General features: G+C 44.4%; 1 protein-coding gene across 4 annotated transcripts in view; it reads right to left on the bottom strand.

Annotated features, from left to right (window-relative positions):
- Positions 1 to 22,684, bottom strand: part of sash1a (SAM and SH3 domain containing 1a) — a 233,169-nt gene that overhangs the window by 25,459 nt on the left and 185,026 nt on the right. For all 4 annotated transcript variants that reach the window (XM_072504812.1, XM_072504821.1, XM_072504828.1 and 1 more), the window contains 4 exons: positions 21,633 to 21,771; positions 19,806 to 19,975; positions 13,465 to 13,674; positions 10,006 to 10,156 (listed from right to left, as the gene is read on the bottom strand). In XM_072504812.1, the coding sequence (XP_072360913.1) occupies positions 10,006 to 10,156; positions 13,465 to 13,674; positions 19,806 to 19,975; positions 21,633 to 21,771 (670 nt within the window). The remainder of the gene's footprint in view (positions 1 to 10,005; positions 10,157 to 13,464; positions 13,675 to 19,805; positions 19,976 to 21,632; positions 21,772 to 22,684) is intronic.

The following is a 22,684-nucleotide window of genomic DNA, read 5'->3' as shown; positions in this document are numbered from 1 at the left end:
TATTTCTACAGAGCTGCCTCCCCTTCACAAAGTCCTTCCAGTCTTCCAAAACCACCTGCCGCGATGGACACCGTCTCGCCTACACCTTGAACTTTCACGTCTGTATTCAGCAGCGAGATGGGCCTATAGGACTGCACTACAATGGATCCTTACCCTTTTTTGGGATCAGAAAAATTGCCACCTGCGCCAATGTAGCCAGCAGCTGCCCTTTTTCCACCGCTTCACTAAACATGCCCAAAAGATGGGGGCCTAACTCCGTCACGAACAGCTTATAAGACTCCACCAGGAAGCCATCAGGCCCAAAGCTCCACCGGAAAGCGGTGCCTTCCCTGACTGCATCATGCCAATACAATCCATCACCTCCTTTAGCCCTACCCTAACGGCTCCTCCACTGCCCGTCTCTTCCCCTTCTCCAGCTCCGGCAAGTCCAGTCCATCCAAAAACCGACCCACATCAGCCTCCTCACCCCCTGGCTCGGCCCTACATAGCCCCTCATAAAAAGGCCTTGAACACCACGTTCATCCTCCCCTGATCCGATACCATGCACCCCACCTGAATAATTTCCCTCAACGCTGTCTCTCCCCACAGCTGGTGGGCTAGCATGTGCCTCGCCTTCTCACCATACTCATTCTGCACCATTGTAACTGACCCACCAGCCTACCCGTTGTCAACCGGTCAAACTTCCCCTGCAACCTCTTTCTTTCTGTCAAACAAGACCACTGAATTCCTCCTATCCACCTTCACTATCTCGTCCAACAGTTGCCAATGCTCCTTCCGTCCTCATCCTATCCTCATAGGTCTTGAACAAAATAATTTCCCCCCAGACCACCCGCTTTCAAGGCCTCCCAAAATATGGCTGCCGGTACCGACCCATTCTGATTGTACTCAACATAATTCTTAAATCACCACCGTCACTTTCCCACAGAACTCCTTATCGGTCAAAAACCCCGAATCTAACCTCCACCCGGCCTCTGTGCCTGACCCGAATGAAGTCTCCCATCTAGCAAGCGCAGAGAGAGATCCAAAATCACTATTGTTACCATATACCGCCCCTTCCACACACATGGGGCTGTTAGCACACTGGGCTAAATCGCTGGCTTTGAAAGCAGACCAAGGTTGGCCAGCAGCACTGTTCTATTCCCGTAACAGCCTCCCCGAACAGGCGCCGGAATGTGGCGACTAGGGGCTTTTCACAGTAACTTTGTTGAAGCCTACTTGTGACAATAAGCGATTTTCATTTCATTTCATCAGCATTGCCCGGCTCACCTAAAAAAAAATTCAATCCTAGAATAAACCCAATACACACTCGAGAAGGAATATTTCCTCTCTACTGGGTGCACAAATCTCCATGGATCCACCATCCCCTGCATAAACCCTCCCTGCTCGTGTCATTCGCGACCTCCCCATCAACTTCAGGTTCGACCTATCCACCTTCGGCTCTAATACATAATTCAAATCACCCCACAAACAGCTGCCGAGAGTCCAGTCCAGGATCGCCCCCAATAGCCGCTCACTAATCTGGCAACACCCCAATTGGGCGCATACACATTCACAAACATGGCCAGAGTCTCCTTTAGCACCCCACTTACAATCACAAACCAGCCTGCCTTGCCGGTCCCGCACTTCTCTGGTTTCCGTAAATCCGGTTGTCTTGCTCAACAATATGGCAACCCCCACTTGACTTCGGATCAAGCCCAGAGTGGAATACCTGTCCCAGCCACCCCTTCCCCAACCTCATCTGATCATTCTGCGTCTCCTGCAAGAAAGTCACCTCAGCTCTCAGACTCTTCAAGTGAGCGAACATCTGGGACAGTTTAACTGGCCCATTTAGCCCACAGATATTCCATATCATGATTCTCACTGGAGGCTTTTGCCTCTCGTCCCCCCGAGAGTTCGCCCACCCCCTCACTGGCCAACAACCACAGCACCCCCCCCCCCATACAAGCACACACACTTCAGTTCTATGCATTCCATGCTAGCGTGGCAACTCCCACACAAAGGCCCCCGAAACCCACTATCCCCCCCGCGCACCCCCCCCCCCCCCCCCTCCAAACCTTATTCCCGGCCCATACACCACCACCCCCGGACCCAAAATGAGAAACATTATTCCAACATGAGCCCCCTGGAGCATTCTTCAGTCGTCCCACACAGACCCCCATCAACCCTTCATGGACTTCACAGAGTCCAACAATTAAACACTATATCCCCAACACCGAAAGCACCCCCCCACGAAACAAGAGGCAATGAAACTTCAGTATAAAAACACCAAAATTCAGGAAATACAAAAAATATCAACAATACAAAAAACTCAAAAAAAAAGGGAGGGGGCAACCACCCCTATTACAATATTCCCCTGTCAGTAAACAGAAACAGATAACAAACTTTTATAGAGATAACACTTCCACCCAAGATCTCCCTCAGCCCTCTCCCAGCGTATGTTCCTTTATAAAGTAATTCTCCTCCTCCGGCGTCCCAAAGTAATATTCCCCGTGTCTGGCTGGGTGTAGCATCCCAAATGGGATCTGCCGACGATACAGCACTGCCATGGCCTTGTTGAACCCTGTCCGTCTCTGACCAGCTCCGCTCCAGATTCGGTTTCCTGCCCACTCACAATCCCGCCATGCCCTGGCCCACCTCAGAATCTTTTCTTTGTCCTAGGACTTGTGCATTCACATAATCACCGCCTATGGCAGCTTCCCAGGTCTCTGCCTCAGGGACCTATGAGCCTGATCCACCTCCGGGTCCTTGTCCAGCACCTTCTCTTCCACCAACCTGGCCAGGATTCTCACAACATAGTCCATTGCACTCGTTCCCTCCACTCCCTCTGGAAGGCCCATAATCCAGATTTTTCAATTGGATTTGATGGATTGTCAGGTGTACTGAGGTACAGTGAAATGTATTGTTCTGCTTACAGTCCAGGTAGATTGTTCCATACATGAAAAAACATAGGACATAGGTAAATACATAGACACAGGCATCGGGTGAAGCATACCAAGTGTAGTACTACTCAGTCGAGAAAATGTGTGAAGAGATCAGTTCAGTCCATAAGAGGGTCATTCAGGAGTCTGGTAACAGCAGGAAAGAAGTTGTTTTTGAATCTGTTAAGTGTGTGTTCTCAGATTTTTGCATCTTCTGCCCGATGGAAGATGTTGGAGGAGAGAATAACCCGGGTGGGAGGGGTCTTTGATTATGCTGCCCGCTTTCCCCAGGCAGCGGGAGGTGTAGACAGATCCTCCACCTTTGCTCACATCATCTTACATATGTCCCCCAGGATCGCGACACAATCCGATCAGTCTGGTCAGACACCACCTTGTCCACCTGGATTGTCGCCCCCTGCACCTCGAGGCTCTTCTCCACCCGTTCCAAGGTCCCGCGAAGAGGTGCCGCTGCCCCTTCAAACGCCTTAGGCCAGTCATTCTGCATTTCCTTACGCTGCCGCCGAAATTCGTCCTTAATGAAGCTCATTAACTGCTCCATTTGCAGCTTTCCAGTTGACGACGACCCTTCCCCCTCCGCCATTTTCATAATTGATGCTGCGCCACGAGTCTTCTCCAACTCTTTAGCCAGGGCTCTCACGGTCTTCTGTTGAGTTTGGTAACCTGTAGACATGCCCATCCGGGGGAGAATTTATCCCTCTCCACTCTCCGCACACCATTTCTGCCAGAATTCAGGTAAAAGAGGCCAAAACCAACGCACCTTCCAGCAGGAGCTGCCCTGTGTGCGGCCACTCTCTCCATGGCCGCCAGTGGAAGTCTCAGCAGCAAATTATTTAAATTGAGAGAGATTTTGGAACTTGGTGGTAGATTGCGTGTTCTCGTGCATGAATCATCAAAAGCTAGTATGCAGCTACAGCAAGTGATTAGGAACACAAATTTAATGTTACCGTTTATTTCAAGGTGCAGACTCCGCACAGACAGTGACCCAAGCCGGGAATTGAACCTGGGACCCTGGAGCTGTAAAGCAACTGAGCTGACCACTTGTGCTACCGCGCTGCCCTATTAGGATTAGGAGATTTTTTGTTTTCCACAAAGAAGGCTATCTATCAGAAACATGGGCACAGTGAATCTATAAAAAGAGAAACTATTTGAAAAATAACATTTCATGTATGTTGTCATGTGAGAGTACCTTTAAGAAATGGATGTGTAAGCAATGTACCTTTAAGAAAACAGTGATGCCAGAGAGTGGGTGGAGCGGAGCTCAGTTCAGCCATTTTGTAGTTTCAGTTTTGAGGAAAAGAGCTTGGGTGTGTCTGTGTTTGCAGTGAGCTGGATTTGCTGTGATCTCTGCCATGAAAGACTATCTATGGGTCATTTGGGTGATTTAAACTCATAATAGTAAAGCCTTTAACCTGATGTGTTTCTGTTTAAAGGTGTTAAGTCTCTCTTGGATGTTGAAAGGAATAATTGAAGGATTATTTAGTGTTGCAATATTTTTGGGGTTATCTTTGAAGTAAGGGGGTGTTAAGAGATCCAATGTTTATTTAAAAGTGTTAAGTTATCATGGAATAAACATTGTTTGGTGTTTAAAAACCGACGTGTCCATAATTGTAATCCCATGCCTAGGGAACAAGCCGTGTGCTTGGAAAAGCAACAAAAAGCATTAAAGGGGGAGGTTGGTTGAACTCCATGATACATTTTGGGGTTCTGAACACCCCTCGCCCATAACAATTGGGGGCTCGAGGGGGATAAAAGTCTATCTATTGGATTGGCTTTTGTGAACTTAAAGACAGTGAAGGTTTGTTGCTTTTCCGGTGTGGTATTTTAGTTTCAGTGGGGAGAATGTTGTGAACAATGGCTCTTTCGGAGGCTCAGAAGTTTTTAGGGTTGGAGAATGTCACATGCAGTACCTTACGGACAGAGACTGAACGCAGACTGTTGGGTCTGGCAAAAACAATGCAGTTAACATTACCTGACAAAATGCGAAAAGATGAGGTAATTATGGCAGTGGTTAAGCATTTAAAGTTGCCAGAAATAGAGTGACTCATGGGAAATGGCAAAAATTCAGTTGCAAATTAAACAAATAGAACATGAGAGAGAATTAAAGCGGCTTGAAGACGAGAGTTAGAGAGAGGAGAAAGAGAGAGAAAGAAAAGGAGAGAGAAAATAGGAGAAAAGAAAGAATAGCCCTTGCAGAACAAAAAGAAAAAGAAAGGGAGATACAGATCAGGGAAAAAGATAAAGAGAGGGAGTTTAAACTTCAGAAAATGGCCATGAAACATGACAATCAGTTAAAATTGGCAGACATAAAGGGAAACGTACAGTTGGAGGATAGTGAGAAAGAGGGTCATAGTCAAAGGCTTGGTGGGAATCTATTTAAATATGTCCAAGCATTGCCAAGGTTTGACGAGAAGGAAGTGGAAGCCTTTTTCATTTCATTTGAGAAGGTAGCTAAACAAATGAAATGGCCACAGGACATATGGGTATTACTGATTCAAACAAAGTTGGTAGGTAGAGCTAGTGAAGTGTTTGCATCACTACCGGAGGAGGTATCTGGAACGTATGAGGAGGTGAAGAAATCTATCTTAAGTGCATATGAGCTAGTGCCTGAAAGCTTAAAGACAAAGGTTTAGAAATTGGTCAAACATACACTGAGTTCGAAAGGCTCAGAGTAATTCTGATAGGTGGATAAGGGCTTTGAAAATAGACCAAACGCATGAAGCTCTCAGAGAAATTATACTTTTGGAGGAGTTTAAAAATTCAATTCCTGAGGTAGTGAGAACTCATGTGGTAGAACAGAGGGTTAAAACTGCGAGATTAGCAGCAGAAATGGCAGATGATTATGAATTAGTTCATAAATCAAGTTTGGTTTCCGACATCAGTTTCAGCCGGTGAGGGATAGAAACTGGGGACATGAGAAATACTCAAGTGGTAAAGGTAGAGGTGATCTGATGGGAGACAATAAAGAGAGTGTACCTCAGATTAAAAAAGAAATCCAGGAGGGTGGAAAAGAAATGAAAAGTTTCAAATGTTTTCACTGTAATAAACTAGGCCATGTAAAGTCACAGTGTTGGTGGCTGAAGAAAAACACTGGAAAGGCTGATGTGGTAAAACAGGATAAGAGAGTGGGATTTGTTAGAGTGGTAAAGGAAAGCCCAAGGGAAACGAAGGAGGTGCAAGTGATTGTACAGCATGTTCAAGAAGTAATTGTTAGGAAGGTGCCAGATGTCTTTAAAGAATTTACTTGTGTGGGTAAAGTTTACTCATGTGTATCAGGAGGAGCAGGTAAAGAAGTCACAATTTTAAGAGATATAGGGGCTAGTCAATCTTTAATTGTAAGAGATGTGGAATTATGTAGTTTGGGAATAATGTTGCCAGAAAAGGTGGTAATATGTGGAATTCAGGGGGAGAGGAGTAGCGTTCCACTATATAAGGTAAGGTTGGAAAGTCCAGTGAAGAGTGATGAAGTGGTAGTAGGAGTAATAGATAAACTATCTTGTCCAGGAATACAGTTTATCTTGGGTAATGATATAGCTGGATCGCAGGCGGAGTGATGCCTACTGTGGTTGATAAGCCAGTGGAAAATCAGTCAACTGAAGTGTTGAAGGACGAATATCCTGGGATGTTTCCGGATTGTGTAGTAACAAGGTCGCACAGTCACAGGTTAAGACAAGAGGAGAAATCAAAGAGTGAAGATGAAGTTGAAGTGCAATTATCAGAAACGATTTTTGATCAGATGGTTGAAGAAGAACAAGAACAGGTGGAGGATGAGGCGGATATTTTTAGTTCAGGAAAATTGGCGGAGTTACAACAGAAAGATGTAGAAATAAAACAGATATATCAGAAAGCATATACGGAAGAGGAATCGGAGTATACCAGAGTGTTATTACCGTAAAAGTGATGTCTTGATGAGAAAATGGAGACCTGTACATATGCAGGCAGATGAAAAGTGGGCAGAAGTTCATCAAGTAGTATTGCCGGTAGGGTATAGAAAGGAGATGTTGCAAGTTGCACATTAGGTACCAGAGGGAGGTCATTTAGGAATAAGGAAAACTCAAGCTAAAATCCAGAAACATTTTTATTGGCCTAGACTACATAAAGATGTAATTAAATTTTGTCAATCATGTCACACATGTCAAGTGATAGGGAAACCTCAAGCAGTGATGAAACCTCAAGCAGTGATAAAACCAGCGCCCTTAATACCCATTCCAGCATTTGAGGAACCTTTTACAAGGGTCCTAATCGATTGTGTAGGACCGCTTCCTAAAACAAAAAGTGGGAATCAATATCGTTTGACTATAATGGATGTGTCTACTAGGTTTCCAGAGGCCATTCCAGCATGTAATATTACAGCTAAAAGGATTGTGGAGGAGTTACTTAAATTCTTTACTGGATATGGACTACCACAGAAATTCAATCGGATCAAGGATCGAATTTTACTTCAAAGTTATTCAAAGAAGTTATGGATAGCTTAGGAATAAAACAATTTACATCAACTGCGTACCATCCAGAATCGCAGGGAGCATTAGAACGGTGGCATCAGATATTAAAGACAATGTTGAGGGCGTATTGTCAAGATTATCCAGAGGATTGGGATAAAGGAATCCCATTCGTATTGTTTGCAATTAGGGATGCACCTAATGAGTCTATCAAATTTAGTCCTTTTGAACTAATTTTTGGTCATGAGGTAAGAGGACCACTTAAATTGATTAAGGAAAAATTGGTGGGTGAGAAATCAGAAATTACACTATTGGATTGTGTGTCAAATTTTAGGGAACGATTAAATAGAGCAGGTGAATTGGCTAGACAACATTTGAAAGTTGCACAAAATGTGATGAAACGGGTAGCGGACATGAAATCCAAAGTTCGTAGTTTTGCCATTGGAGATAAAGTTTTAGTGTTGTTACCAGTGGTAGGTGAGCCTTTAAAAGCTAGATTTTGTGGACCGTATCAGATTGAAAGGAAATTAAGTGAGGTGAATTATGTGGTAAAAACACCAGATAGAAGGAAGACTCACCGAGTGTGTCATGTGAATATGCTTAAAAGGTACTTTGAAAGGGAAGGTTTTAATGATGCTAACTCAAAATGACGAACCAAATCCAGATGACTGTGAATTTAACATACCTCAAATTAAATTGGAAAATGAGGATGTTCTTAAAAATTGGGATGAATTGTTAAGTTACCTTCCAGACGAAAAACGAACTGACCTGAAAGAGTTATTGATATCACATGGGCAAGTTTGTAGTGATAAATTGGGAAGAACTAAAATGGCTGTACATGATGTAGATGTGGGAAATGCTGTTCCGATCAAACAACATCCATACAGACCCCTTTAAAATTGGCACAGGTTAACAAAGAGATTGAGAGTACGCTGAAGAAAGGCAAAATTGAAGTGGGTTGCAGCCAATGGAGCTCACCCATAGTGATGGTACCTAAACCAGACGGTACCCAACGGTTATGTGTGGACTATCGAAAGGTGAATGCAGTTACAACAACGGACTCTTTTCCTATCCCGCGTTTGGAGGATTGCATTGAGAAAGTGGGACTATCTGCTTTTATTTCCAACTTCCTGACATGGAAAGAACATTTAAAACATCGTATGGAGTTCTTTGATCAACTTCAGGAGGCGGGTTTGGTGATGAACCTAGCCAAAAGTGAATTTGGAGAAGACCGAATCACTTTCCTTGAGGAGTTTCCGATACCCTCAAGACGAAGGGAAATAATGCGATTTCTTAGCATGAGTGGATTTGATCGAACAGTTGTGCAAAGGTTTTGTGGCGTGATTACTCCACTGATGGAATTGCTGAAGAAACGTAAAAAAATTCAATGGACAGCGGACTTTCAACAGGCATTTGACTGCCTGAAAGCTATGATCACCAATGCTCCTGTACTGGAGAATTGCAAGGGACTCTGTTGTCAGATTGAACTAAAGTATCTGATTCTAAAGAGAAATGCCGAGGAGTAGAGGAATGGATGGATCGTGCAGAGACTTTGTTCAAAGAGAATGTCAATCGAGAAGGATTTTGGTTGGAGGAAGAACAACAAATAAAAATGGACCATATTATTATACCTGTTTGCATGTGTTGTTTTCTTTAAATGAAAATGTATATTTACTGTCTGCATTTCTTAGTGGATGGTGCAAAAGTGAAAAATGAAACCATCTTGAAGTTGATGGGATTTTTTCCTTGGAGGGGGGGGGGGGGCGGGGGAAGGTGTCATGTGAGAGTACCTTTAAGAAATGGATGTGTAAGCAATGTACCTTTAAGAAAACAGTGATGTCAGAGAGTGGGTGGAGCGGAGCTCAGTTCAGCCATGTTGTAGTTTCAGTTTTGAGGAAAAGAGCTTGGGTGTGTGTCTGTGTTTGCAGTGAGCTGGATTTGCTGTGATCTCTGCCATGAAAGACTATCTCTGGATAATTTGGGTGATTTAAACTCATGACAGTAAAGCCTTTAACCTGATGTGTTTCTGTTTAAAGGTGTTAAGTCTCTCTTGGATGTTGAAAGGAATAATTGAAGGATTATTTAGTGTTGCAATATTTTTGGGGTTATCTTTGAAGTAAGGGGGTGTTAAGAGATCCAATGTTTAGTTAAAAGTGTGAAATTGAGTTCATGGAATAAACATTGTTTGGTGTTTAAAAACCCACGTGTCCATAATTGTAATCCCACACCTAGGGAACAAGCCGTGTGCTCGGAAAAGCAACAAAAAGCATTAAAGGGGAGGTTGGTTGAATTCCATGAAACATTTTGGGGTTCTGAAAACACCTCGCCCATAACAATGTGCAGAGCAAGGGAAATATAGGGACTTGCAGAATTGGCTTCCTCCCATACTGCAGAAATCTAACGTTACACCGAGAGAACATTTTACTTGACGAGCAGTGTTATTCAAAAAGGAATAGATTGTGTTTTGTGCATTTGAGATGTTTCAGCATCTCCAAAAAAATCCAACGCTTCTTCTATTTCATTGACATTAACTGAGGTGACGCAGCAATAAAGTTTAGCATTTATTCCTCGCCTCTTGCCTCGACAGTATGACTGCAATTTTTACTACCAAATAAAGGCATTGCTCTTACTGTCATATTCGTGCAAGAGCTCGACGGCAGTCAGCAGTCGGGATCTGTGCTGTGGCTCCAGAATGTTCAGTTCGTCCAAGTCCTCCTCTTGCAACAGCTTGAATGTGTCCAGGTCCTCATACCCATTCAACAGTAGAGTCGGCATGTGTTGCTGTAAACAGAAAAGACAAGAGTGATGGTGGCTATTAAATGGGGGCAGTGAGGGAGGACAGGGGAGATGAGAGAACCTCTTGGGCAACATGGTGGCACAGTGGTTAGCACTGCAGCCTCAGAGCCAGGGACCCGGGTTCAATTTCAATTGCGGGGATGTGTCTGTGGAGTTTGCACGTTCTCCCCGTGTCCTCCCACAGTCCAAAGATGTGCAGGTTAGGTGGATTAGCCATGCTAAATTGCCCCTTAGTGTCAAAGGTTAGATGGGGTGAGGGAGTGGGCCTAGGTAGGATGCTCTTTCAGAGGACCAGTGCAGACTCGATGGGCCGAATGGTCTCCTTCTGCACTGTAGAGATTCTATGACCTTCTCAAAGGTGTTCTCCTGGGGCATAGTGGCCAGGTCAGATGGCCTACCATGAGTCTCGCCCTGGGGTATGACAGGAGAGTGGGAGGAACTTGTAGAATTATGGATTGATAAAGAAAAGGACGAATGGATTTGTTGAAACCAAATCATGTTTCACTTTGATGAATTAACAGAGAGGATTGATGAGGGATGTGAAGTTGAAATTTTGGAACTAACCAGAATGGGGTTAAAGTGGCATGGCTACATGGACACATATTGGACTAAGGGACAGAAAATAAAGAGTACTGTAGTGGTGAATTTGTTGTCTTTCCGACTGCAGGAGATATGCAGTGGATGTTTCCCAGGATTGGTATTACCATCACTGCCCTTTTCTTACAGATATTAATGACCGAGTCTTGGGCATACAGAGAATAATTTCAAGTTTATAGATGACACAAATCTCAAATGTACTAAAGTGATGAGTATAATAATGGACATTAGGAAGGCACAGATGGACCGGTGAAATGGGCTGACGCATGGCTGAGGAAATTTAATGCATGTTTGATGAAACTTAACGTAGGGAAGTGCTTCATGTTGGTCGGTAAAATAATGGCGTGCAGGAGCAAAGAAAATTTGGGGTGTAGGAACACAAGTCTTGCAGGAGATAGAAAAATGTTAGTAAGCTGTTAAACTGCCATGTGGAATATTTGGTTTTATAAATCGATTACAAAAGCAAGAAAGTTAGGCTAAACATTTATAGGGCACTGGTTAGGCCCCCAGCTGGAATATTCTGGTGAATCCTGGGTACCACACTTCAGGAAGGATGGTTTGGCGAGGTCAGAGAAGTGATTTACTGGAACGGTACCTGGATTAAAGACTTCAGTAACTTGGAAGACTAGCAAAATTGGGGTTGTTTTCTTAAAGCAGAGAAGATGAACAGAGATTTGATAGAGGTGTTTGAAGTCAGGGATGGGGTAAATAAGGAGAAACTGTTTCCTAATGGTAGAAGGGTCAGGAAGCAAAACGTAATTGTCAAAGAACAAGAGGTGACATGAAGACGTTTTTCTAAACCAAGTGAGTTATGATGATCTGGAATAACTTGGATAAATAATTCCTTCACGGTCACCAAGCAAAAATTCTTGAACTCCCGAACAGCACTCTGGTGTACCTACACGATATGGGCTGCAATGGATCAAGAAGACAGCTCACCGCCACCTTCCCAAGCCAGCGAAGCCTGCGTCCTTTGAATGAACAAAAATAAATTGAAGGGACTATGGGAAAGAGCAGATCCTTCGAGTGGCTTTTTCAAAGAGCTAGTATGAGCACAATGGGGTGAATGCACTGTATATCATTTTATGATTCTAATTTCTAGCATATCTGTTCCTGGGCTTGCCTTGCAAGTTGGAGGACCTTTTAATCAGCCAGCTCCTGGGACGTTGTGGGCAACTTGGACAACCTCCTCTAGATCAGCTACTGGGCAAGTTGTAGGACGTTCTCATCGACCTGCCCAGAGGGCCTAGTGGAAAGACAAAAAACCTTTTGGAACTTTGTTGTTGTTGAGATGGAAATAGCATGGAGTCCTAAATATGTCATAGGACATTCAGAAGGCTCTTGCCAGTTTTTGGTGGGAGGCCAAGTCACCGTTATCTTTAAAAAAATTTTTTTTTTTTTTTTTAAAAGAGTAGTCAATTATTTTTTTTCCCCCAATTAAGGGGCAATTTAGCACATCTTTGGGTTGTGGGGGTGAAACCCATGCAGACATGGGGAGAATGTGCAAACTCCACACGGACAGTGACCCAGGGCTGGGATTCGAACCCAGGTCCTCAGCGCTGCAGTCCCACTACGCCACATGCCACCCTAGGCCATCTTATCTTAAGGCCCTCTCCAAAATGTTACCGAGCTATTTCAATCCTTATCTCGTTGTTCTGGTACTGAGACATAAATAGACCATAGAAAGATTGAAAATAAGAGCTGGAGTTGCCATTCCCCCTCTTCGAGCCTGCTCTGCCATTCATTATGATCATGGCTGATCATCCAACTCAGTAATCTGTTCCTGCGTTCCCCTTTATCCTTTGATCCCTTTAACCCAAGAGCTAAATCTAACTCCTTCTTGAAAACATACAATATTTTGGCCTCAACTACTTTCTGTGATAGCGACTATCACAGGTTCACCATTTTCTGGGTGAAGAAATTTCTTCTCATCTCAGCCCTAAACAGTTTACTCCGTATCCTCAGACTGTGACCCCTGGTTCTGGACTCCCCTCATCATCAGGAACATCCTTCCTGCATCTACTCTGTCTAGTCCTGTTAGGATTTTATAGGTTTCTATGAAATTTCCCCTCTCATTCTTCTAAACTCGAGCGAATATAATCCCAACTGACTTAATCTCTCCTCATACATCAATCCCACCATCCCAGGAATCAGTCTGGTAACCCTTCGCTGCACTCCCTCTATGGCAGGAACACCCTTCCTCAGATAAGTAAACCAGAACTGCACACAGTATTCCACGTGTGGTCTCACCAAGGCCCTGCATAATGTAGAAAGACACTCCTGCTCCTGAACTCGAATCCTCTCGCCATGAAGGCGAACATACCATTTGCCTTCTTTACTGCCTGCTGCACCTGCATGCTTACTTTCAAGGACTGGTGTACCAAGACACCCAGGTCTTGTTGCACATTCCCCTCTCTCTCGATCTATAGCCATTCAGATAAAAATCAGTCTTCCTGATTTTGCTATCAAAGTGGAGATAACCTCACATTTACCTATGCTGCATTATGCTGCATGTGATATGCATCTGTCCACTCTCTCAACTTGTTCCTCACCATTCACCAGAGAATTACCTTTTATAAAATTACCATCAAATTTAGGGTTCTGTTCTGTAAATTCAAACTTTGTTTCCCTTGGAGAATTGCACTATTGGGGCTATGTTGAATAAGGGTGCAGTTAGAGCAAGTGATGAAACTAACCTGTAGACCGATGCGTTGGAGGAGCTCCTGAACAGTTTTGGGTTTTGGATGCTTGCCTCCTCGTCTCCTCCTCCTTGGTCTTTTAGGTTTCTCCACTTCCTCAGTCACAATATCCATATAGATGAATTTGAATGTTCCAACTTTATTGTTCAACAGGCCCATCCACGTCCCTCCTGGGGGTTTGCTGATTATATCTATAATATCTCCTTTCTGTAAAACAGGTTAACAGATCATCATTATTTTCTGAGACGTACCAAGAGAAAATGCGGAGATTGTACTAAAAAGCTTGTGTATTTACAAAATACATTTATATAGAGACTTTCACAACATCAGACATCGCTAAGACCCTCACAATCAAGTATTGTTGCTGTTATACGGTAAGAAATCATAGAACCCCTATAGTGCAGAAGGAGGCCATTTGGCCCATTGAGACTGCACCGACCCTCTGAAAGAGCACCCCACCCAGGCCCCACTCCCCTGCCCTATCCCTGTAACCCCACCTAACCTGCACATCGTTGGACACTAAGGGGCAATTTTGCATAACCAATCCACCAGGAATGAGGGAATTTGGTTATATGGAGAGATTAGCGAAGCTAGGATTGTTCTCCTCAAAGCAAAGAAGGTGAAGGTAAGACCTAACGATAATGTTAAAATAATGAGGGGCAAGGAGAAACTATCGTCTCCAGCAAGTGGGTTGGCAACCAGAGATCATAGACTTCAAATAACAGGCAAAACAATGGGAGGAGAAATGTTGTTAAAATCTGTAATGCACAAGATGACTGAGTGGTGGCGCTGGATTCCACAGAAACTAATAAAAGGCAATTAAACATATACTTGAAGAGGCCTAATTTGCAGGGTTGTAGGGAAAAAAGCTAATTGCCGGTCTAAATTGGACAGCTCTTTCAAAGAGCCAGTACAGAAATGAGTCGGCCAAATGACTCCTTCTGCCCAGTGTTATTCTACAACTCAGCAAGGTTAATTTGACAGAAACTTTCAATTCTATTATCTCTTGTCACCAAGATGGACAACACAGTAATATCACAGGAGCACCGTAACTTCCAAGTACTACACCATCTTTGGTTCAATTCCTGTCTTGGGTCACTGTCTGTGCGGAGTCTGCATGTTCTCCCTGCGTCTGCGTGGGTTTCCTCCGGGTGCTCCGGTTTCCTCCCGCAAGCCCCGAAAGACATGCTTAAATGTTAGGTGAATTGGACATTCTGAATTCTCCCACTGTGTACCCGAACAGGCGCCGGAATGTGGCCACTCGAGGATTTTCGCAGTAACTTCATTGCAGTGTTAATATAGTAAGCCTACTTGTGACAATAAAGATTATCTTTCATTGTTGCTAGTCAGAATCCTTAAATTGCCCACCTAATGCCATTGCAGAAGAATGTGGTTTAAGAAGCAAAAGAATAAAAATAGAAAGAATGGCTTAGAACCTTGATAGGACACTGGTTAGACCCAACTGGTGTATTGTGGTGAATCCTGGGTACCACACTTCAGGAAGGATGGCTTGGCGAGGTCAGAGAAGTGATTTACTGGAACGGTACCTGGATTAAAGACTTCAGTTACTTGGAAGACTAGCAAAGTCGGCCCATCAAGTCTGCACCAGCCCTCTGAAAGAGCAGCTGGCCTAGGTCCACTGCTCCACCCTATCCCTCTAACCCCATATCCCCACCTAACTTTTGGGCAATTTAGTTAACCGCTGGACACCAAGGGGCAATTTAGCATAGCCAATGCACCTAGCCTGCCCATCTTTGGACTGTGGAAGGAAACCGGAGCACCCGGAGGAAACCCATGTAGACACGGAGAGAATGTGCAAACTCGTTACAGTCAGCCAAAGTTAGTCTTGAACCTGGGTCCCTGGCACTGTGAGGCAGCAGTGCTAACCATTGTGCCACCATTGCGCCCCCCCCCCCCCCCCCCCCCCCATATTTACATATCGCCTTTCAGAACATCAGGAGGTCCTAGAGTGCTTTCCAGCTGATTAAATGCTGTTTGAGGTGTAGTCATTGTTGTAATGGAAAGAAACACGGTAGTCAGTTTGCACACGGAAAGGTCACTCAAGGAGGAACGTAATAATGGCCAAACACTCAGTTTCCGTATCTGGAGCGTAAAATATTATCCAGGAGAGCAGGGAGAACTTTCCTACTCTTCTTCAAAATTAGCATCTTGGGATTGTTTCCAGCCATGTGAGGGTGCAGTCCAGGTCCAGCACGGTAGCATTGTGGATAGCACAATTGCTTCACAGCTCCAGGGTCCCAGGTTCGATTCCGGCTTGGGTCACTGTCTGTGCGGAGTCTGCACATCCTCCCAGTGTGTGCGTGGGTTTCCTCCGGGTGCTCCGGTTTCCTCCCATAGTCCAAAGATGTGCAGGTTAGGTGGATTGGCCATGCTAAATTGCCCTTAGTGTCCAAACATTGTCCTTAGCGTTGGGTGGGGTTACTGGGTTATGGGGATAGGGTGGAGGTGTTGTCCTTGGGTAGGGTGCTCTTTCCAAGAGCTGGTGCAGACTCGATGGGCCGAATGGCCTCCTTCTGCACTGTAAATTCTATGATAATCTAGGTCTTTGTTTAATGCCTCATCTGAAAGACAGCACTATTGACAGTGCAGCACTCCCTCATTATTGCAATGGGAGTGCTAACCTAGCTTTTGTGCTCAAGTCTCTGGAAAGACTTGAACTCGCAATGTCCTGACACAAAGGCAAGCTGACATCGAAGACCCACCACAAGTTTCGGACAAGGGATAGTCTATCAATGTAGCATTACTCTGATCTCCTAAACCAATAATACTCAACAGTTTACTTTAGAAAAAATAATTTGCCTCAGGTAATAGTTCCAAAATTCATCCTTTGAACATTTTACTACCTGGAAACATTAAAGTTGGTTGCATCATTTTCCAATGACACACTACAAATTGATATTATGCAAGTAGTGTGACAAACACTGGACTTGCAAAAAGCTGGCCATTGTGAGCCATCCCTGTAAATCTGAAGTGAAATCAGAGTGAATTATGGGAAAAGATGCAATTGGAATTGCTGGCTATGAGGCCATTCTATTTCTGTGAAACTAGCGTGACTTGAGGTTGTAAAGGAGACAAAGGCAAAGCCCTAAACTGGGCTTTGTCTTCTCTGTTGCTGTTAAGATGGGAGTTTGCTAACCAGAAAGCAATTAATTGGAGTATCACCTTACAGCTTGTGGCGTCACACACACACACCACACACACACACCCACACCCTTTGATGTGGCTACAGTTAAAAAAGGACAGAAAGCTGGAGTCAGAGTAGAGCAGAGATTATGAATCGGACCATTTTGCTGTGACTGCTTCAGTTTTGCCAGAATCAACCAGACCATTTAACGGTCGGATTAAAGGGATCGAATCAATGACTCACTGGAGAATTTGTGTCATCAAGATTGCTGTGAACCTCACCAAGGAGGTTCTGCAAGACTGTGTTGTTTGGTTGTTAAACATATCCAGGGACTTGAGCTAGAATAAGGCTAAATCCATCGAGTGAGAAAAGTGAGATCCTAAAATGGGAGGCCTTAAGAGTCATAAGCACAGAGAAGGCCCTTTGGCCCATCGCTTCTGCGCCAGTCATAAACAACCACCAAACTATTCTAATCCCATTTTCCTGCATTTGGTCTTGTATGCCCTGGAATCGCAAGTGCACATCTAAATACTTCTTGCATGTTATGAGGGTCTCTGCCTCCACCACCCTTTCAGGCAGCGACTTCCAAACTCCCACCACCCTCTGGGTAAAAAGGTTTTTCCTCACATCCCATCTAAACCTCCTGCCCCTGACCTTAAATCTATGCCCTCTGGTCATTGATCCCTCCACTAAGGGGAAAGGCTTTTTCCTGTCAACTCCATCTATACCCCTCACAATTTTATACATCTCAATCATGCCCCTCCCATTAGACTCCTCTGCTCCAAGGAAAACAACCCTCGTCTGTCCAATCCCTCTTCATGACTATAACTCTCAGCCCAGGCAAATGGGTATCACAGTGGCTAGCAAAATTGCTTAACAGCGTCAGGGACCTGGGTTCAATTCTCGGCTTGGGTCACTGTGTGCGAGTCTGCACGGTCTCCCCGTGTCTGCCTCCAGGTGCTCCGGTTTCCTCCCACAAGTCCCGAAAGAATAAAGTACAAAGAAAAGTACAACACAGGAACAGGCCCTTCGGCCCTCCAAGTCTGTGTCGACCATGCTGCCCGTCTAAACTAAAATCTTCTAGACTTCCTGGGTCCGTATCCCTCTATTCCCATCCTATTCATGTATTTGTCAAGATGCCCCTTAAATGTCACTATCGTCCCTGCTTCCACCACCTCCTCCGGCAGCAAGTTCCAGGCACCCACACCCTCGTGTTAATAAAAAAAAAAAAAAACTTACCTCGTACATCTCCTCGAAACCTTGCCCCTCGCACCTTAAACCTATGCTCCCTAGTAATTGACCCCTCTACCCTGGGAAAAAAGTCTCTGACTATCCACTCTGGGTATGCCCCTCATAATTTTGTAGACCTCTATCAGGTCACCCCTCAACCTCCGTCGTTCCAGTGAGAACAAACCGAGTTTATTCAATCTCTCATCATAGCTAATGCCCTCCATACCAGGCAACATCCTGGTAAACCTCTTCTGCACCCTCTCTAAAGCCTCCACATCCTTCTGAATCCATAATGGCTTTAAAATAAGTCATTGGAAAAGAACAATGTACCAGGAAAAGGGGAAAATAATGGAGTTAATTTGGATTGTTCTTTACAGGGGGCCAGCACAGGGGTGATTGGCATCCTTCTGTACTGAAGAGTTCCATGATTCAGTGACCCCCCCCCCACTGGGTTCTCACTTTCCTCTGGTAAAGATGACCAGGTTTGGCAGAGGGAATCACTTTCCTCTGGTAAAGATGACCAGGTTTGACAGAGGGAATCAGTTAGTGCTTGTTTGGATGGTATTGAGCACATGGATTGTATTTTCTGTACCTTTTTTTCACTAGCTAACATGTTCACATTAGTGCCAGTTTCTGGTATGCACATAGAATTTACAGCAGAGAAACAGGCCATTCAGCCCAACTGGTCTGTGCTGGTGTTTATGTTCCACATGAACCTCCTCCCTTAAGTCTTCATCTTGTGGTAGTCGGTATTAGAGGTATTACGGTACCCTGTAATGCTGTAAGACCATTGGTGTAGGAGGTACTGTTTTCATTGGTTAAGCCTGCCTGCTGGTTCCGCCCAGTAAGGCGGAGTATAAGAGCCCGTGTCTCCCCAGCAGCTGCCTTCTGTACCTGCGCTGCTGAGGGAAACATCTAGTGTAATAAAGCCTTCAATTGTCTCCAATCTCGCTTCTGGGGTTATTGATCGAGCATCACATTTCATCCTAAATTATTACCTTGTATTCCTCGTACACTTACTTAGCATCTATACTATCACCTCAACTGCTTCATATGGTCGCAAGTTCCACATTCGAACCACTCTCTGGATAAAGGCGTTTCTCCTGACTGCCCTTGAACGCAATGGTTCACTTGGTTTAAATTCACCAAACCGTTTTGAGGTCAGAGAGAATGGACTGCATCACAAGTTAGTCTGAAGTAAGCTGCCTACAGAGCAATATTATCATGTTATGGTGGGTAGGGTAGGATACAACCTAAAGGGGAGTAGCAGTAAGCAAGGAGCAGGGACAACAGTGATGGCAGCAGCTCTGAAAAGGAGACGGCAATACTTGCGACCTGAGAACCATTTGTAGAGGAAACAAGCATTGGTGGTCAGGAGGGGAAGGTGGTCAACCTGCTGTTCAGTGAGAATGGGTGATGGGCCTGATGGACAAGGTGAGCTTCCCCAGGGTGAACCTGGAGTAGTTAATGGTTTAGGGAGAGCTCAAAGAAGCCCGATGGAGCTCAGTGTGCTCTTGAGACGAATGGCCCAAATCTGGTGATGGGGACATCAGTGTGGTGACCAGCGGGGAGGTGACAGACTACCCTAATCTGGTGACATTAAAACAGAAAATGCTGGATAAACTCAGCAGGTCTGGTTGGATCCAAGGAGAAAGAAACAATTAATGTTTTAAGTCTGTGTACTTAAATGTTATCTGTTTTGCTCTCCACAGATGCTGCCAGACCTGCTGAGTTTATCCAGCATTTTTGATTTTTAATTCAGATTTCCAGAATCCACTGTATTTTCTTCTTATTTTAGTGCTAATCCAGTGAGTTTGGTTAGCGAGCTGGGCACCAGGTCCATTTGACTAAAGATTGTAAATTCTAAAAAAACTTTGGGGGGGGGGGGGGGGGGGGGGGTAAGTAAACCCCTGGACCCCTTACGAGCAAAACAAAGACAAAAGTGAAAATAATTCAGTAGTACCTTAAGTTTCAGTGAATCTGTATCGTATGGACTTGGAACAAAGTCAGTGTGGACTCGAGCTCGGCCACAAAAAGGCCCCTGGTAGGCCGATTCCTCTTCTTCACCATCTTCCGATTTAACACTTTCTCTGTTACTTGCTGATGAATCTGTGGTACTCACTGTCTGACCGCCTGAAACAGGGAGAGGTAAAGAAGATACTCTTAGCCATTATATTCCACATCCTCCAAACTGAGGCCTGATTCTCCCGCTGCTCGGTGATTTGTAATTTCCCTCCGGGTAAGTACATTGCAAGGATTATTGGAAAATGTAACCTCTGGCTCAGGTTTGAGAGAGACGTGGCTTTCAAGTCACAAGGGTAACCACCAATTCAGCCTACTGAGCGTTGGCTAGTGACATGACTGGTTATGGAGAGAAAAAATGTTTCTCAGCGAATCACCATTACCCAGGTGATGTTAAGAAAAAGAGGCAGATTTCTGTAATACGGTTCCCTGGGGGCCTCCAGTGGCTTGCCAACAGACCTGTAGTAACAATAGTGGGTGTAGACCCAGTGTAACAGTGTGAAGAGGGGACATTTTGGCTTTCTGCCTCCTTTTCTCTGAGGTGAAGAATTAATTCTGGTAAAAGGGTCTGCACTGGGTTGGAGAGTCTGTGGGGCGAGTTCTGAAGTGGAGCTACAGTTCACTCCCACTCCCTCCCAAGGATTCTGCATCTTCTTGAGGCTTCTGGAGAGAATTTCTCTGTGGTAAGGGCCAAGATTTCAGGCTTTTGAGGCCTACTGTACTCCTGTTTCTTGCCTCAACCTTCAGGCATAGGCCTCAGTCAGTGGGAGCAGACAATGCAAATAATAATAATAATCATCGCGTATTGTCACAAGTAGGCTTCAATGAAGTTACTACTGTGAAAAGCCCCTAGTTGCCATATTCCAGCACCTGTTCGGGGGGCCGGTATGGGAATTGAACCCACGCTGCTGGCCTTGTTCTGCATTACAAGTCAGCTATTTAGCCCACTGTGCTAAACCAGCCCCTAAATGCCGAGGGAGGGGGTGGTACGGTGGTGCAGTGGTTAGCACTGCTGCCTCACGGCACCGAGGTCCCGGGTTTGATCTTGGTCCCGGGTGACTGTCCATGTGGAGTTTCCACATTCTCCCCCTGTCTGCGTGGGTCTCACCCCCACAACCTAATGTGCAGGGTAAGTGGATTTGCCACGCTAAATTGTCCCTTAATTGGAAAAAGAATTAATGGGTGCTCTAAATTCATTTTAAAAAATCAAATGCCCAGGGCTGGAAAATCATATGTCAGCAGTATGATAGCCCGAACTTGTTAGGATCGACCTAGGCCGTAAAACTAGCCCTCTGTTTTATATTTTAATTGTTCAGATATTCATGGGTCAGAATAGCTAACAGTTTGCTTCTCTTTCTGTTTACAAGCAACAGGTCTTCTTCTTCATTTCGACAAATGCTGAAAGTAAGGTTGTCAACTTCGGTTGGGTTTACTGGAGATTTCCTCACATTATCTCCCACCTTGAACCATCCAACCACCACTCTCCCACCAATGATCCAACTTCATAACATTGCGACTTTCCAGAATGCCGACTGGAAAGCAAACAGACTCTTTCTTATCCAACTGGATTAATATTGGGCACTGATCAAACAGCTTTTCTATCCCCATATACAAAGCAAATCAACAAAAAGTGTTTAATGCCTCTTTGAACTTTCGCCCTGGTTGCTTGCAGCAGCAGCATCATGGAGCTTAATCTTCAAATTCTGGATGCTCCAGGATTATCCTGGAGGTTTTGGCCACCCAAGCTGAGCAACGAAAGGACTCTTACTCATTGAACTCTGCCCACTCAAGGAGCTTCGTAGACTCTCCACTGAACCACCGCCAGTTAGCTTGGGCCTGTCCTGTTGGATGGATTTATCAGTTGGATCTGGAATCTGAGCAGTGGACATCACTCCATTCGATGGCGACTGGGGAGAAAGGGAACAAATCAATTTAGTATATGGACTCTGTTCAATTTTTGATTTTCCTCTGCCCATTCTAACCCTAGATAACTTTATTTTTGTATTCAGATTACTATCACCAATTATCTTGTGATCCTCACTAGCCAGGACATCTAGGTAACAAACAGAAAACGTTGTCATTTATCACAAGCAATAAAACAGAGCTTCCACCAAATGTGTGGGAGTAGGAAATGAGAGGTCCAATGAGGGACAGATTGCAGGCCAATCAATTTAATTATTATTCCACCTGTGTGAAAGGTCAAGGTTCCTCTATTTCCTGGATTTATCCAACCCACAAACTGTGCAAGAATGCCAAATCAAAGCAAGTACACATTTTCTACTGATGCTATTCCTGGATGAGCGTAATTGGACAGTACTAAACGTTTCTTGGCGCTATACAGGTGCAAGAATTAACCAAGTGACAATCAACAGATTGAAACGGATAAATTTGCATTTATATAATGCCTTTACAGGGCAAATTAGTGACGTGGTTAGGAAAATGGCTAGTGGCTGGAGATAACGGGCAGAATATGAGTCATGCCCCCTGCAAGGAATATGTATTATGAACTCAACTATTCACCATATTAACCAACTACTTGGATGGCAGGCCAGAGAACCATGATCTAAGTTTGGTGATGACACAAAGAAAGGAATAATTTTAACAGTGTAAATTGAAGCATAAAATTACAAAGAGATATTAATAAATAAAATAAATGGATAAACATGTGGCAAATGGACTCCAATGTGAAATCATCCATTTGGGACCAAAAAATAATAAATTAGATTACTTTCTAAATGCTGAACAGTTACAAACTGTGGAGGTTCAAAGAAACTTAAAGGTACATGGAAATAGATCATTAAAAAACCATGGATAGTACAG

The sequence above is a fragment of the Scyliorhinus torazame genome, chromosome 1 (genome assembly GCF_047496885.1).
Source record: "Scyliorhinus torazame isolate Kashiwa2021f chromosome 1, sScyTor2.1, whole genome shotgun sequence".
Classification (NCBI taxonomy): Eukaryota; Metazoa; Chordata; class Chondrichthyes; order Carcharhiniformes; family Scyliorhinidae; genus Scyliorhinus; species Scyliorhinus torazame.
The sequence above is the reverse complement of the archived record's forward strand: the minus strand, read 5'-3'. Positions and strand labels throughout refer to the sequence as shown.